The sequence below is a fragment of the Equus quagga genome, chromosome 1, assembly GCF_021613505.1.
Source record: "Equus quagga isolate Etosha38 chromosome 1, UCLA_HA_Equagga_1.0, whole genome shotgun sequence".
NCBI lineage: Eukaryota > Metazoa > Chordata > Mammalia > Perissodactyla > Equidae > Equus > Equus quagga.
Genome location: NC_060267.1, coordinates 59,700,957 through 59,718,939, shown reverse-complemented (window position 1 = coordinate 59,718,939; position 17,983 = coordinate 59,700,957). Strand labels below are relative to the sequence as shown.

The following is a 17,983-nucleotide window of genomic DNA, read 5'->3' as shown; positions in this document are numbered from 1 at the left end:
CTTCACCTTCTGATTTTCAGCACAGAGCCACACCACAGAATATCGCCAGTCTTGGAGTTCTGCTTTAGACGCTGACCAAACAAGGCCAGAGCACCGCTTTTGCGTCTACAAAGCAAGTCTTTCACATTCCAGCATAAATCAAAACATTCGCATCTGGCATATTTATAAGTCTTTTATCAGTTTGGTTAATTAGTCAGTTCTTTAAAGTTTGATCATCTCTAAATGAAGACAATGGATTATACGATATACAAAGCTGAGACAATGAAAATTCCAAAAGGTACAGCTTCATTAGGAGGCCCTGATTAAAAAAAGTTACCAGGATCTCTTCTCATTTTTATGATTTTTTTTTTTGCAGAGAAAGATTCGTGCTGAGATAACATCTGCTGCCAATCTTCCTTTTTGTCCCCCCTCCCCAAAGTCCCTATACATAGTTCTATATCCTAGCTTAGTTCTTCTATGAGCCACTGCCACAGCATGGCAACCGACAGACAGGTGGTGTGGTTCTGCAACCAGGAAGCAAATCCGGGCTGCCAAAGCGATGAATGCCAAACTTTAACCACTAGGCCATCAGCGCTGGCTTGATGATATTTTTATTATGAGAGTAATAACTGTTCATTGGTAAAAACTGAAACATTACAGACAAATATAATGTGGAACAAACAGGTATATAAAAATAAATATGTCATATTATACATTTAGTTTTGCAACTTGTTTTTTTGCTTATTATATCTTGCACTTCAATGTAAACATACTTGTTTATGTTGGTTGTATAGTGTTATTATACAGATACATGATTTATTGAATCAATTTTAATCAATACTCTATTGATGGATGTTTGGGTTATTTCTAATTTTTGTCTATTACCACTAATGTTGTAGTGAACATCCTTTATAATCATAGATACATTTTTGCAAATTCGTGAGTTTTCTTGAAGGGCAAATTCTGAGAAATGGAATTGCTAGATTAAAAGGTATGATTAATTTGAAATTCTCATGGTCAAAACCCAACTCCCCCCCAGAATACCCACACCACCGAATTCCCCCAGTGCCTGTTTCTTCATACCCTTGACAGTTCCATCTTTCTTGGCATCTTTTAGCTGTGACAGTAATGTCCAATCTGCTAAATCTAAACACCAAAAGAAGTCTGGTGTTTCCCAAATGATCCAGACTACAGATATCTTCAAGAATTTACTTCCTTCTAACAAATTATTTTACCAAAGATCAAAATGAGAGGAATATGTAACTTTTTACTTACTATCTGTTGGGTTCCTCATTGGATAAGATTGGGTGTAATTGTTCACACAGTGTATTAATTGTGGACTAATAGAGGCACAATAATTTTCCACAGCTTTGATCTGAGATGGACCAGGAGAAGAGTCTGTTCGAAAAATGGCTTGACAGTATTCTCGGCAGTTTGTGTGATGGCCTGCATAACTACAACACACTGAGCCCACTGGGGGAAGAAAAGGAGATGACACTGAAATGCAAACAGCTATTTGCTAACATTAAACCACCATCATAATGCTGGAACAACGTGTCTTTTTGAATTTCAGAAATAAAACCATGCCATAGAAGACAAGCACTGTCTTAAAATAAGTTTTAAAACTTAAGATGTTTTACTGTCTTAAAACTTAAAACCAGCACTACTGGAGGCCCAGCCATGGGGACATTCAGGTGCTCACTGGTATAGGAAAGTCACTATCCATCAACTTATCATCTATAGTCCAGGGGTTCTTAGCAGGGGCGCTCCCTGGGAGAATTTGAATGCCTGTGGAAATGTTTCCAGTGTTCATGATGACTTGGGGGGACTACGGCTGGCTTTTAACGCATGGGGCTCAGGGCTATTAAATACTCTGCAAAGTACAGGCCAGTTTCATACAACCAGAACTGTCTCCCAAAATGCCAATAGCGCCCATGTTGAGAACCACTGGGACAGCTTTTTTCCGTTAGATTTATGGAAATTTATGAACAAAGCAAAGCAAAACAAACAAAACCAAAATAAAACAAAACCCCACATGCCTCACATTTATAAAAACTATGAGTATCATCTCATAAATTTAGCAATTATATAACTATGTATCTTGAAACAAAATCCTAAAAGTTCTATACTGTTTGAATATCTCCAAGAATATGCCTAAATTGAAAGTCTTCACTTAAAACTGATAAGACCTGCTTCAATACTGAAGAGTAAAACCCATACTTGAAATAAATATGATTCTGGACTTATGTATTCTTATAAATCAAGGGGCACCATTTAAGGTATCTGGGCAGAGCTAGATGAGTGGCTAGGGATGCAGATGGAGGATTTATAATGGAGAAGAGCAGGAGACCCTCACAGGAGAAGGTGAGGAGCCTGCAGGAGGCTGAATGGAGCCAAGGTAGAGGTATGGCAGGGAAATGCTAAGAGAAAGGCAGGTAGGAAATCTCTGATAATTAATAGAGATGGTTGTGCACGAACCAAAACCAGGTTTCTGGTGAATTTCACAGACCAGGAATGATCAGGGAATTCAGGCAGCTTCCAGAAATGATGATAATGATAAAATCATATACAAATTAACTAAACTAGGACTGAACTGACGCAGCACAAGCCTCAGTTTCCTGGACTAGAAAATTATTTCATACCTATTGTGCCACCTAAGTTTTTGACTTGTAATTACTTCCAAACTTACTGTGTTCATTGCTGAATTCTTCATTTTCATCACAAAGAACAATTATTAATGGCTACATTTATCACTGTCAACCTCAACGAGGATAAACTGGGAGTTGGGAGGGGATACTGAAGACAGAAGAGAGACAAGTGAGAAAAGGACAAGGATGCCGATCTTCTGACTCCCCCATTATGCTGGCTTCTTCACCAGAGTGGGGGGACCTAAGATTACATGCCAGAGACTATCTGGGATATCTTGAACTCAGCCCCAGTTAGAAAGGGTAGAAGAGAAAGTATAGACAGCCAGTCTTTCTTACTATCCTTTGATACACCCCACTGCCAAGCTAATCTAAACAACTCTGTTGCTCAGATGCGTTTCCCCATCGCTAACCGCTCTCGCTATTCCCTTCACCTGGAATGTCCTTCCTCCAGCCTCCACTGTTCACATCTTGTCCATCCTTCGAGGCCCAGTTCAGCTACCAAGTCCACAAAGTCACCTCTAAGCACCCCTGCAGGATGTGATCCCTACTTCCTCTGAACTCCCACAGCACTTTATCAGTGACACTTTCCCATCTCCACCATGTCCCAGTGTTCTTTGTGCACAGGTTGTGTCCCCCACAGATGTGCATCTGCCCTGCACGGAGCAAGCAGTGAATGAACGTCTGCTGAATGAACTGAGAGGCAGCCCTGAGCAAGTGCTGCATTGCATCACGGGGGAGTGCTTCCCTTCTGAAAGTGATGCCATTATTCACGCGGGGCGTGATCTTCCTCTAGCACACCCAGCACTAGTCTCTGCTTTGCAAATCTGCAACTAGGACACGGGAACCGGTGTAATTCAAGAATGGCCTGAACACTCCAGAGAAAGGAGCCTATCGGAATCCCGCCGTGTACAGTACTTCAGATGGCTTACTGACAACCTCAGTTCTACTGCCAGGGTCTTGGCAATATTTAGACAGCTAAATCCCATTCTGTAAACTGTGCTTTGCTCTTTGGACTGGTTACATAACCATCGACAATATACTTACTTTCATTTCTGCTAATGCAACTGAAAAGAGCATTCTGTAAATTAAAGAAAAACAAACAAACAGAAATTAACAACCACACAGAATTTCTAATTTTATTCCACTTTATTGTTATATGGAAATCAGGATATCAGACTCTTTAAGGCTTCTCTAAACCCAAGACTGAAAACAAAGAAGCTACGAGATGGCATCCTGGTGAAAAGGGAAATCATCTTCCAGCATGTAGTGGGGATCAAGATTATCTCTTGAGCCATAAGCTGGCCACATCACAGCAAACCAAGTTTATGTAAAGCAGTACCAATGTGTGTATGTGGAGGAACTTACAACGTATCAGTTCATGACTTCTTGTAGTATATAATACAGGACATTTAGAGAGACATATATTTCATAGAAACACTGCATTTTAGAGCTGAAAGGACCTTGGAGGCCATCTCTAACCGTTCTCACACACGGCCTCGCACTAGAATCCCTTGGGCTTCCCACGCCTTACCCGAGAGCACAGGATCAGAACCTGGGGGTGAAGCACGGAAGTCTGCATTTTAAGGAAGGCCCCAAAGATAACTCTTACGTAGGCACCCTGGGGCCAGAGATGGGGAACGTCTCTACCATTTGACAGATGAAGACACTGTTTCCTCAGCAGAGGAGAGACTGCCCCAGGTCACAGAGCAAGCCAAAAGCAGAGACTGAGATAGAATTAGTGTTTCTAGAGCTCTGAGATCACTGTTCAGAAAACATCATACTGTGTTAAAGTCTTTGTAGGAAAATAAGAAGCAAAACAAGACAAAAACAATTCACTGTACAAACCCATTTGGATATTCAGGGCTTGTCAACAATGATTAATATCACTCACAACTGGAAGAGAATGAATTCTTCAAAGAAATACTACGGGCATAAACGAAAGGTAGATGGAAATCAAGTGCACCCTTATTGTTGAATACAGATGATTCTGGCTTTTAATTACAGCTAACGCACAAGCCAGCCACGTGATATGGATTTGTTAAAGGACCAGCTTTACTGACAGTTAAAACCCAGGGATACTTGAAGTGTCCCTCTCCGTAGTGGTGTGAAGCTGTTCTGCATTCATTTTCTCCGTAAATAATATTCTACTGTAGGAATAAACCACACTTGATTATCCATTTAAAGCGAAATAAAACAAAACAAAAACCCCAGGCCTCAGAGATGAGGGCTAATGAATTCACCCAGTGAATTCTTTCTGCTAGAGATCTCCTCGAACAACATAAAAGTCGTGAAAAGGAAATAGTCCTGGTGTTCTTTGACAGTGCTCTCTCTTCACCCATGCTTCTTTGTTTCTGACTTTTCCGCTACCAGTTGTAGCCAGCCCTCTATTCTGGTTCAATGGTTTCAGGAACACTTTCCATAAAATGATCTAAATCAGTATTAAAAAGCAATCTGCTACCAACTTTCCAGCTCTCATGGCCCTTCTCTAATAAGCTGGTGTTCCTTCAGTTTTGGCTTTTTTAACCTTGTACGTGAAGAAGTGTGTTTGTTATCTTGGTGGCTGTTCTGGGTTGCATGGTCTGACTTCCACTTTTGGTATTCTTCTACTATCTCGAAGTCTCTAGAGAAGTAGTTCTCACCTGGGGTGACTGTGCTTTGGCAACGTCTGGAGACATTTTTCACTGTCACAACTGGGTGCAGAGGGGAGGGTATGTGCCACTGGGATCTAGCAGGTAGAGTTCAGAGATGCTGCTCGACATGCTACAATGCACAGAACAGCTCCCCCACAACAAAAGATTACTCAGCTCCAAATATCAATAGTGCCAAGGTTGAGAAACCCTGTCCTAGAGACTTACGAATCTGTTCAAGCTGGATTTTTACAAAATTTGACCTTACAAATAAAAGAAATATCTCTGGGTCAGCCTTCTGGATCACTTGGCTTCAGAGAGAAGTACTGAAAGACACAAACCTGAAAAATGTCAGAGATCATCTAACCCAACTCCTTATTTGACAGGAGCCAGAGACCGAGGCCTAGAAAGGAGAAATACTTAGGGACCCTGGCTTTCACCCACAAACAGGTTGGCATACCATGGCACACAGGCCAAATCTTGCTTAGTGCCTGTGTTTGTAAATAAAGGTTTTTTGGAACACAATCACATCCATACGTTTACATAGTGTATATGGCTACTTCACACTACGATGGTAGGTTGAATAGACACAAACCACATGGCCTGCAAGCTAAAATATTGGCTATCTGACCCTTTACAGAAAAAGTTTGCCAACCCCTGATGTAGAAGAAAGGCGCAGGTGTCTCCTTTGATGTCACATCCACAGTTCAGAGATATTCCCTAAGCACTTCTCATTTCTCTAATGTTCACTGATCCACCTTTCATGCATAGGTTTACTCTCATTTGTTGAACCAAAAACTTTTACATTTCTACATGGCAGCACCTCTTGTGTTAATAAATAATGTTTTTACATCTTTATGTTCATCTTAACCAATTTCAAGGTTTAAAAGAATGGTCCTTAATTTGGGTATACCGGCATTTGTCTCTGTTGCTTACTTTATACTCATGATTTCATAGACTCTGATCATATCCCCCTATTTGAGAAAAGATTCCTAACCTTCCGTAACTACACCTCGCTATCAACTATACCACAGATAGCGATACCTAAGGTACAATCTATAGGTAACTCTACCTTTTCACTGCTTAAATTATTGCTGATTCATTTGACAGGGCTTAAGACATACTACGTAATGAGTTACAGGATTAACTTAAAGTTTCTTCATTTCTTAAGACAGCCAATCTTGGGGTCTTAGTAAAGCGGATTCTTAAGTCTTTCAAATGTCTGATCACCATCTGGTGACAAAAGCAGAAGTAACTGAGGGCTTATACTCACTTGTATGGAACCTCTTTGGACCTTCCACCACCATCTATACCCAGTGTGCCTCCATGTAACAGTTCCCTCACCTCACTCATCTAACTCTACAACAGATCAAAGTTACAGTGTTACTGAGGTGAGGATCTGCCACAACCCCAGAGACCCAAAGAACACGTCAGTGTACTGGAGTCGACACGGTCCCAGGAGACCGTCCAACCCACAGCCTTTGCTGTACAGCTGGAGAGACAGATGCACACATGACGCAAAGGGCAGAGCAGGGCTAGAACCCAGACCGCTCTGCCAGTGCTCCGCCATGACACTATACTAGAAGACGACTTTGGATTATTTTTCTGAGAGCAGCCAACACACAGATGAGTTTACGTCCATAGAGTAATCCATTTCGACGGTCTCCTATTTTTAAAATCAGTACCTTAAATTGTGAAAAAAAATCATTTTCTTGAGATTAATCTTATTTCCCTTTAAAAAATTTGATGGTGACATCTTTCCTCAGGCAGCTGCTCCATTAACCAGTTCCCTGCCCCACTCGCACTCGTTTTACAGAACTGCAACAAGCCCTTCCACCGAGTGCTGGAAGCAGGTGACCTGTGGGCAAACTTGGCAGAAAAACTAAGATATAGAGTGACATTGAAGTCGAGGGAACTTATGTGATCCTTCATGCCACACTGACCTTCCTTTTGGGGTACATCTGGGCAGTGGACTCTGCTGGTCCAACCTCTTGCTCAGAAGTTGGTTCTGCAGATGGATTTTCTGTCCTGGCCACCCACTTTTCCACTTCAGGGACTCCTTTGGAACATTTCTCCATTTGTCCACTTGTCTCAATCTTTTCTCTGTCCACTGCCCTTCTACTACTGGCCTCTCCAGCTCCCTTTCCCATTCTCCCCAATGATGAGGATGATGAAAATGAAGCAAACAGTGATCACACGAATCTTGTGAAAACAACAACAGGTTTGAATTTTGGACGTTTAGTCACTTCTGGACAAAGACCCAAAAGAGCACATTTTATGAACTGTTATTTAATGTTTCCTATTCCCAAGGCCACTAGTTAAAAGAAAAGGAGTTGCTCTGTTCCTAAGGCCTCACTAAATAAAATCTGTTTGTTTGCTTTTCACAGATGGACTGAAATTTCTCCCAGTTTGAACTTTTGCATTCGTATGAGAAATCTAGCTCATCAAATGCTTAGTTGGAGAGATCAAATAATTGAGCTTTAAAAAATATTTTTAAACTTCTCCAAGATGTTTTCTCCTTGTTGCGGACACCATGCTTTTAAGTCAAAAAGTCTAAGTGACTAGGATATGTAAAGGAGTTTAATATCACGACATGGATATCACTAAACAAGTGACTCTTCAATTTCTTCAGCCTCCCAAATAATAAATGTTATTTCAATACTTGGACAAAAATGAACACACAAAACTGAAATAAGTTAATACGTTTAGACTGCTCAGATAAGTTTGCTCATTATCAGCACAGAGCATCCAACCAGCTGGAAGCAAATTCCCTGGTAAGTAACATCTGCAGAGTAACACAAGGTCTAGAACAGACTTTAGCACAGAGGATGTGTTCGTGGTGGACTGACTGCAGTAATGATCCCAATGTTCCTAGTCCCCTGCCTCTGTTTCTCACATACTAACTCTGGACTTAGCCATGCAATTTGCTCTGGTGAAGCAGGCAGTGGCAGGCTTGAAGCAAGCAGAGGCCTGCACACACACTTGCATGTTTCCACTTCCTCTCGAGCCCCTGCTACCACCATGGGAATACACATGAGCCAGCCTGCTAGAGGGCTGGGGGAGACATGGAGGAGAGCTGAGCTGACCCAGCCAAGGGCCTCCTAACCAGCCAGACCCAGGCCAAATGCCAAATGATTGCAGATGCATGAGTCAGTCCAGCCAGAATCAGCTAAGCCTGGCCACATCAGAACTGCCCAGCTGGCCCTTAGATTCATGAGAAATAATCAACTTTTATTGTTTTAGGATACGGAGATTGGGGATGGTTTGCCATACATTATAGTGTAACAGAAACAGTATTCAGTGCTTTCTCTACTCATTCAAAGAATACCTAATTCACAGACATTTACACAGGGTTTCCATACAAAACTGCTATTTACTGTGGAATAAAGAACCTTGCATAATTCAGCTGTCCAGAGTGGAAAAAATTCTATTTCTAAAAATACTAACTGTAGCACTTATTTACAGGCAACACATTTTTATTTACTCTTAGTCTTATCTGCTCTGTGAAGACTTCCCCATTACCCTGGGCAGGGTTTCTCCTCTAGGCGTCAATGTGTCTTGTATAGACTTCTAGCAAAGTACTTGTCTCACTGCATTGTAACACACTTTTTGAATTTCTCTCTTCCCATAGACTAGATGACAAACTTCCTGCAGACAGTAGCTAAATCCTTTCATCTTTGTACCCTGAAAACACTACCTGATAGACATTAAATGTATCAGTTCGGTGTGTATCAGTTCAATGAATGCTGAGTAAATGAATGAATGACAGATACAAAGACAACTGAGACATGGACTCTGCCCCCAAGAACTGAGTTTAGCACTAAAAACTGACATGTAAACAAAGAGTTACACTAAAGGGGACAAATGCTATCCCAAAGCATGTAAAATGCTTGGAAGTAGCAGTCAATTTTATGTGTGCGGAGGCAAGAGGGCTGGGAAGGAAAGTGTTTAAAGAGGAACCATGTAAGCCAGAATTCGGGGCAAAGGTTGCCAGTGGGATGGGGGTAGTGGTGTGCTGGGACCAGCTTTCGCAGAGGTGTGGGTGGGGGTGGTCCTGATTTCTAATATTTGCTGATGTTTATGGTGTAAATACCCCATCATGACTGCTTTCCTGGTTTGCAAAATTCCTGAATATTTAACAATCAGTTCTCCCTAGCTGGTAGGAGCTGGCTCCAGCACACTCTGGATTGGGTGATAGGATGGATTCGGGGAGAGGGAATTCCAGGTAGAACAAACAGGTTGTGCAACTACAATTAATAAATATAACACCTGGCCCACCTGGGGAATCCTGAGCAGCCAGCTGCTGAAGGGTAAAGGAGGGAAGAGTCAGGGGCTAGATCAAGAAAAGCCCAGTACACCATGCTGAGGAACATGACCTGTGTCCCATGGATGAGCCACTGAAGAGGTTTAAGGAAGGGAGTGACACGACCATATGTGGTCTTCAAAGAGAGCACCCCAGGAGAAGTGGAGAGAGTAAACAGAGGAGAAATTAGATAGAAAAGCTGGTGGGGCAGCTATCCTAGCAGTCCAGAAAAGTGGTTTAAAGGCCTGAGCTAAGGCAGTAAATGAGAATCTGGAACAGAGGCTGACTTGAGATATATTTTTGAGGCAAATCTTTTGGGCTTGATAGCCAGTTATTTGTGGGAGTTGGTGAGAAGAGAAGAGAGTAGACAATACCTCTTAGGGTTTTAGTTTCTGTATCTGGGAGAACCATACTGGAACAACCAAGCAACAAATGTAAAAGAAATAAGTTTTTTTTTTTTCCAGGAAGATTAGCCCTGAGCTAACATCTGCTGCCAATCCTCCTCTTTTTGCTGAGGAAGACTGGCCCTGAGCTAACATCCGTGCCCATCTTCCTCTACTTTATATGTGGGACGCCTGCCACAGCATGGTTTGACAAGTGATGCCATGTCTGCACCCAGGATCCGACCCGGCGAACCCTGGGCCGCCGAAGCGGAACGTGCGCACTTAACCGCTGCCCCACTGGGCCGGCCCCTAAAAGAAGTAAGTTTTTGTTTTTGGATGTGTCCGTGTGTGCTGGTATGTCACAGTAAGGTGGAGGGAGGAGGAGGTAGGGAAGGTAGGGAAGGTAACAATCAGCTTGGCTGATTCAAAATGTCAGTTGAACATCCAAAGTACACAGATCCACTAGTGATTCAGGAGCTCAGAGAAAGATGTCAGCAAAGAAGATTCTGCAGTTGTCATCATACAGGGGCAATTAAAGCTAGGGAGTAGATGAGATTGCCTAGCGGGAAAAACCTGGCCATTTATTAGCCCAGGTCACTGGTCCAACCTGACTTGATCAGATTTCCCTTGTGGGACGATCTCATTCAGGGGACTTCTGAGAAGATGGACTAGAGAGGAATTACACTAGCACAAAGAGACTAAAAAGGAGTTATTCCCTTCCCAAATAAAAAAATATGACACAAGAAAACAACATACAAAGGGAACATATTCAAGGTTTTGTCCTATCTTAAGCCAGTACTGCAGGACCTAACCGGTTTCGCTCTTTTTGGAGCTCATCAGCTGCAGGTAACGGCTCGGGGCTGCTCTCATGCAGCACACCTCCATAGCATCTCATCATTTACAAAGTCTCCCATTCCGTCTTCTACTGACTTTGTCCTGACGACTTTCAGAGTTTCCTTAGCATTAACTAAAAGCAGCTTTACATTTAGGTCCTGAAGGCTTTGCAAGGGCAAAGTGCGACATGATTCTTTGTGCTAAAATGCCCAAAGCTGCCTGTCCACAGCCCTGGCTGTCAGCAGCCATACAAGAGGGTCTGCTCCAGTCTCTGAAGATTGGCCCTGAGCTAACATCTGTGCCAACGTTCCTCTATTTTATGTGGGATGCCACCACAGTGTGGCTTGACGAGTGGTGCTAAGTCTGTGTTGGGGATCTTAACCCTTGAACCCCGAGCCACTGAAGGAGAACGCACAAACTTAACCACTACGCCACTGGGCCAGCCCCAGGACTATTTTTTCATCTCGTTTCCTTTAAGCTTCTTGTAGTAAATCTAGAATCAAGTTTAATTTGAGAAAAAAGGAACAAAATAAAACTAACACATAGAAATCTTTAAAACAACACTTTATTGTGACATTTTCTGAGGATACACTGTACAGCCCATGTAGGCATACGTAAATATGCAGCAACACTGGCATCCAGGGTTAGGACAAAGTGTACGGAAAGCCACCATCTGTGTCACAGGCGGCTGGAAGAGGCCTATATATACATATTTATACATAATTTACTTTTATATGCATAAAACATCTCTGGTGGGGGCTGGCCCAGTGGCATAGTGGTTAAGTTCTTGCACTCCGCTTCAGCGGCCCAGGGTTCACTGGTTCAGATCCTGGGCTGGGACCCAGCACTGCTCCTCAAACCATGCTGTGGCAGTATCCTTCATAAAACAGAGGATGACTGGCAACAGATGTTAGCTCAGGGCCAATCTTCCTCACCAAATAAAAAACCTCTAGCGACTCTAAAAACTGGGTGGCCATCATACAAGAAATGGCAAAGAGACTTTTTATCATATACCATTTTTAATTTTGAACATGTGAAATTCAAACAACAGAATTTAACACATACCTCCACCCTTCTCTTATGCACTTAGCTGTGTGTTGTTGACGGGATGGCACGGACAGAACCAAGCCTGGAACTCACAAACCTGACCATCTTTGCTTTCGTGGTTCTCAGAGACTCTTTTTAATACTCTCAGAGTCTTAATTTAATCTTAGCATTGTCACAGAACCAGAGTCCCAGGACAGAACATTATTTTAGTTTTGTTAACAACTGTTTAATTTAAAACTTATAAATGCCTTAAGATTAAAAAAAAAGTGAGTCCTCACAAAAATATCTCCTACTGACTTTCCTTTATAGTTTCTCACCTTCCTTAATGAAATAACATCAAATAACTGGACTAAAAAAAGCTAGGAAAGAAAGAAAAGAACTGAAAACGCTATTTCTGAAAAGAGTATAAAGAAAAGCATAGAGAAGGATCTGTGAAGAAGGAAGACACAAGTAAAAACGTAAAAGTGTGATGATAAATTTGTAGCATGGCACTTCAGTGGCTCATGCAGCAATGGAGAGATTCATATTTATGACCGTTATGCTAAGAGAAGAGCAGGTGAGGCCTGACATAAAGGTAGGAAATGGATTTATGAACTGGAAACTAAAATGTGTCTCATCACTTTATAGCCATTGCCAGTCTCTGGAAATTCACTGGCCTCACATCATCTTTATTCTAATGTTTGACAGAAAAAAAAAAAAACTAAGAAGAAAAATAACTTGAAAAAAAACCCACCATTTTGGTGGCTATAAGGAAATGTGCTTGCCAATTTGTAGACAACGACTTATACTATATGTCTCACACCTCACAGAAAACATGAATTAGTTTTTACTTCAGTTCTAATCAGCCAGCTACACCGATGGCTTAGCCAGCATCTGTTCTGTTGGTGCCCACGTCATTCCACTTGTTGAATAATTTGAATATCATCCCTGGTTCTAGTGCCACATCTCAATGAACCCATGTGGCCTTACAAACACTTCAGCGTGGATCAAGGATCAAGCCTGCGAAAATGCACAGAGAACCTCGAACTGAGCAAGCCCATGACACTTGAACATGTCCATACAGGTGCCATCAAGCCACTGGTTGATTTTGATAGCTCTAATTAAACAAGTGTCATGCTGAAGGAAGTACTCTTAAGTACAGAAGGAAGTAATCCTTCTTAGGTATTGGTCAAGATAAGAGAACTGCAGAGTTGGGAAATCATTAGTCAAATCTCCTGTCCATTGCAGAAATCCCTTCCACAATATGTGAGGCCAGTAAGCCTTTGCTTCAACATTTCCAGCGACAAGATCTCCTCTTTTTCTTGGAATATCTCATTCCAACATTCCACTACTGAATGCATCTTCCTACTAAAATGTCAGATCAGTATCTGGCTTCTTCTCCTCTAGATCCCTCAAGAACCAATTTTCAAAGTGCAGCGCTTTTCTTTTTCCTATACTTTCTCTTTAATAGAGCTTTCTTTCACTCTCAAGGTCGAAGGGTTACTTCAGGGTTGACCTTGAGCATAGCATCTCTCCACACCTTTAGTCCTGCATTTCTAACTACGTCTGAGATATGGGTGTTTACATTTAAAAAGACATAACACTCAATATACTTCAATTTCTTTAAACTCCTCTCCCAACGTAAACACGATTGTTGCTGTGTATTTTATCTTTTTTTAAACTCAATTAATATATTATTGTTTTATATAATCTGTGTTTGAATTTGGTTACTTTGTATTTTCATCATTCTCATTTTCTTTTGCATCTCAAATAATTGTAGATATTTTAGAACTCTCTTCAGAGAAGGACTTCTAGAAGGGGTCCAGTAATGGCAATTCTGTTTTTGTTGTCTGGAAGTATCTTAATTTTGCCCTCTTTCTTGAGAAATATTTTTGCTGGATATGGAATTCTAGGTTGACAGTTATTTTCTTTCAGAACAGTTTAGGTACCACTCCACTGTCTCTGGCTTCCTCTGTTGCTGCTGAGATACCAGCTGTTGGTCTCCTTTGAAGGCAAGGTCTTTTTTTGATTGTTTTTAAGATCTTTGGCTATGAGCTCTATCTACAATGTATGGATTTCTCTCTCTTTTTTAATCCTGCTGGGGATTTGCTGGGCTTCTTTAAACACTGCCTCTGCCCCATATTCTTTCTTCTTCTTGTAGTATTCCAATTAGAACACTTTCTCTATCCTCCACATCCCTTAAACTCCCTTTTATAAGCCTGTCCCTCTGGCATATAATTTCTTCAGTTCTATCTTCCAAATCATTAATTCACTAATAATTGTTTTTTATACTTCCCTGAACATCACTTCTTATATTCAATCCATCATAACAAATCCTGTAGGTGGATTCTGCCTTCAAATCTCTGATTTACTTCTGAATACTCGACTCTATTGCTATCACTCCAGTTTTGGGCATCATCTGATTTTGGCAAGATTAGAGGAGTTTGGGGGATCTAAAACTTAGCCTACACACCACTAAGACTTTCAGCTTTCTAAAATATTAGACTTGTAATTTACGTTGGTCTTCTATTACAGATTCATCATCTCCCTCTACTTAATAATGGGTTGAGCCTCAAAATATCACCTTTCTGGTCTGGTCCCACTTTGCCTGTCCAAGCATAGAACCTCAGCCCAAAGTTGGCTTATTTTCTTTTTGCCCCCTGCACAAGCAAAGTGTATGTTTGCTCACATGCTTTTGATCCAGTCTTCTTACCCAAATTACAGAAATCCTTTCAGACCTCTCTCTTTCGAGAACTCTTCCCTGATAACCTCCAACACGCTCACTCTGCTTTCTGATTTCCCTGAGCCCTTGCGTGGGCAGTATATATTTTAACCATCTTGACTCAACTAGATACAATTCTCTCGTATTTGAAGTTGTGTTGTAAGCGGCTTAACCAGAATTCTAACCTAGGTCTAACCTAGGTCTCCAAAGCCTGTGCTCCTTCTAATATATAAAACGGCCTCTCTGTAGTCAATAAATACTTGTTGATTTGCATAAGAAAGAAACCAGATGCTATAAAATCAGCCAAAACAATGCTTTATATTTAACTGGCTTAGCCTAGCTTGGTTGGAACAAAACAGAATCTTAAATGGCATTAAGATCTTTTAACTTTATTCATGTAAGTAAATTTCTTAGGAAATCCCCTCAAAAGGAATTTTGCAGCAGCTTACCAGTAAAGATAAACATTAGCTCTTCCAAATATGATTACTCACTCTGAATCTTTAGTCAAACAACGTAAAGCCATCCTTCAGGGTAAATGCTAATCCCTGAAACAGTAAGCCTAAAGGAGGAGCTTACACATCTAGAAGTTCACCCCAGGGACCACACAGTGTTAAGGAAAAGGTGCTAAAAGCCTAGTTTCATAAACTGTTCTAATGTTCATAAACAACCAGTCCAGTTAAAATAGGTTCCACTGCAGCAAACTTACCCAATTCACCTTATATCAAAGAGCTATCATCTCTAGACTTCAACAGTCCTAAGAGGGACTGTTATTTGGGGTTTATAATGTAGAGCCCTCTTTCTGCATTAAAGTGCTCGTCTCTCTTTTTATTTCTAAATAACATATAAGAAATCAAATTGAGTCTGAATAATTTGTAGGGTCAGTTTTAAATATACGTATACATTACATATATAGTATATTACACGTATACATTTTACATATATATGTAAAAGAACCCTCTTGGCATACAGATTTTTGGAAAACAATTGCTTAATTCTAGGCCAAATAAGGGAGGATAGACCAGGAAAAGTAAACTACTCTTAGTATTTCTCCCATAGGACAGTGTTTATCTCTCTTACCTTTCCTGTCCCGTCCTTCATCAACACATACTGGCAGACTTCCTAGGGCAATGCAGAAATCCAGACAAGAGAAGGAAGCACACTAAAATAATGGAGGACAGGCTACAGAAGATGGACAGTCTCAGACATCATGTGGGAGAAAAGAAGGAATTATCAGTTAGCCACTTCATTCAAGAGAAACTAAAACTAGTTATTTCAAAGGTAGAGAGATAAGGAAAAAAAGAAAGATCTTTTACTTCCTTGTAGCAAGGCTCCTTCCAATAAGAACAGAGGAGAGTTGTACTTTAATCTTGAAATTTGTCTTCAGACAAACAGATAAAACTTAGAAAATAGTATAAAGGGATAAAAGATAAATAAGATTTCTCCAATTAAAAAATATTAATCAAGAGATACAATTATAGGCTTTGAGAAAAGAAAAAAAATTCAGAACTAGATTTTTGAAGCAGTTAAGAGTTGTTCTAACTTTCTTCTCCAAGAGAATACAGACTATTAAAAGCAATAGGAATCCCAATGTTTACATATAAAAATGATGAATGAGGCATATGCACTTGTGTCCTTAATTACATGGTCTCACACTATGAAAAACGATAATATGCTCACATTTAACGATGGAGTTCTAGAAACTGAACAAAGCAGTCCCACCGAGGAGCTTTTTCACATCAGGACAATCCTCTCTACGTATCTGCATGATGTGAAACACCTCCCCTACCGCTGACCTAGTAACTCCCCCATCTAGAACCACAGTGCTTGAAATACCACCTTTGGGAGACAAGAGTCCTTCAGATTCAACACAGCCTTTGTAATTTAGTACTTTTTCCCCCAAAAGCAAGACACTATGAAAGTCTGAAGCTACTCACACTAGCAGTGTGATTTTTTTCTTCCAATTAGAGGTAGTTTATAAAGATGGATGCCTGGATGGGTCAAGGGACAGGAAAAGGGGCAAAAAAGATATGGAACCCAAGACAAACTGTTTTACAACCTCGGGTACAGCCAGTTCCTTTATTATGAAAACATTATAGGTTAAATCCTCCGTATATGTGATTTAGGCATTTCTTTAAAATTAACGCTTAACTTCAACAAGTCAATTAAAGTCATAGTATTTCCAAAAAAGGTAAACAACATTTTTGCCAAGGTTATACCTTCTGTAAAGTAAAAGGCAATTCATGTAAGAATGAATTCATTTTAAAAATGTAAGTGCTTTTATCAATTCTGATAACATCTGAATAGTCTATCCAAATTTATTAAATAAAACACATACCTCATATTCTTTTCTGCAAACTTTGGAAATATCATTTTTTGAAGATGCCTAAAAGATAACAGATTTCCCCGTTAATTTATTACATATGCTATTCTGCACAGGACAAAAAAGAACAGAAGTTAATATAAGTATATGTTAATTGTTAGTATTCTTTTTTTTGCTGAGGAAGATTTGCCCTGGGCTAACATCTGTGGCCAATTTTCCTCTATTTTCTATGTGGGCTGCTGCCACAGTATGGCCACTGAGGAGTGGTATAGGTCTATGCCCAGGCACCAAACTTGGGCTGCTCAAGCAGAGCATGCCAAACTTAACCACAAGGCCACCAGGGCTGATCCTATAATATTCTTTATTTCATCAAGGAAAATGTTATGCTCAAATATTTAAAAGTTTCTAAATTACAACAAACAAATTTCACGCAATTTCTTTTTTTTTTTTTGAGGAAGATTAGCCCTAACATCTGCTGCCAATCCTCCTTTTTTTGCTGGGGAAGACTGGCCCTGAGCTAACATCCGTGCCCATCTTCCTCTACTTTATATGTGGGACGCCTACCACAGCATGGCTTGCCAAGCGGTGTCATGTCTGCACCCGGGATCCAAACCGGCGAAGCCCGGGCCGCCAAAGTGGAATGTGTGAACTTAACCACTGTGCCACTACGCTGGCCCCAACGCAATTTCTTTAGAACAAACATCAGCCCCAGAACCTAAGAACTTCACTCTAACTGTAATGGCTTTAATCTCACATCATAACACGGTCCTTATGTTAATTCAGAAACTAAATGACTTGGAAGGAAATGTAAACCAGAGGACTTTTTGTCTTTTAGCTGAATTCCACTCTGTAGCAAATCCTCTTGTGAAGCTCTGCCAGGGCGTTTATATTTTGCTTTTTCTTTAACCCTCTGTATTTTAAACTCTCATGCTGATTTATGAGCCAACTTCCTCAGAAAAAAATCCATATATAATAGAGGGGACAATTAAAGAGGAAAAGGCTATGGCAGGCAATTAACAAAAGTTACTTTTAAGAAATTCTCTTAAGTTTATGAAGAAGATATCGCTTCTACAGATGAAGAAAGTGACACTAAGAGAAAAGGCAAGTTATTCGCACATTTAAGTATGTACTTTCCATATAA

At 40.6% G+C, this 17,983-nt stretch overlaps 1 protein-coding gene across 4 annotated transcripts in view; it reads right to left on the bottom strand.

Moving 5' to 3' along the window:
• RECK (reversion inducing cysteine rich protein with kazal motifs) overlaps positions 1–17,983 on the bottom strand; it is a 97,025-nt gene that overhangs the window by 54,508 nt on the left and 24,534 nt on the right. For 3 of the 4 annotated variants that reach the window (XM_046674729.1, XM_046674751.1, XM_046674744.1), the window contains 3 exons: positions 16,858–16,905; positions 3,672–3,705; positions 1,255–1,452 (listed from right to left, as the gene is read on the bottom strand). In XM_046674729.1, the coding sequence (XP_046530685.1) occupies positions 1,255–1,452; positions 3,672–3,705; positions 16,858–16,905 (280 nt within the window). Of the gene's footprint in view, positions 1–1,254; positions 1,453–3,671; positions 3,706–15,599; positions 15,706–16,857; positions 16,906–17,983 lie in introns of those variants that run through there. The other variant, XM_046674736.1, reaches the window with a different exon arrangement.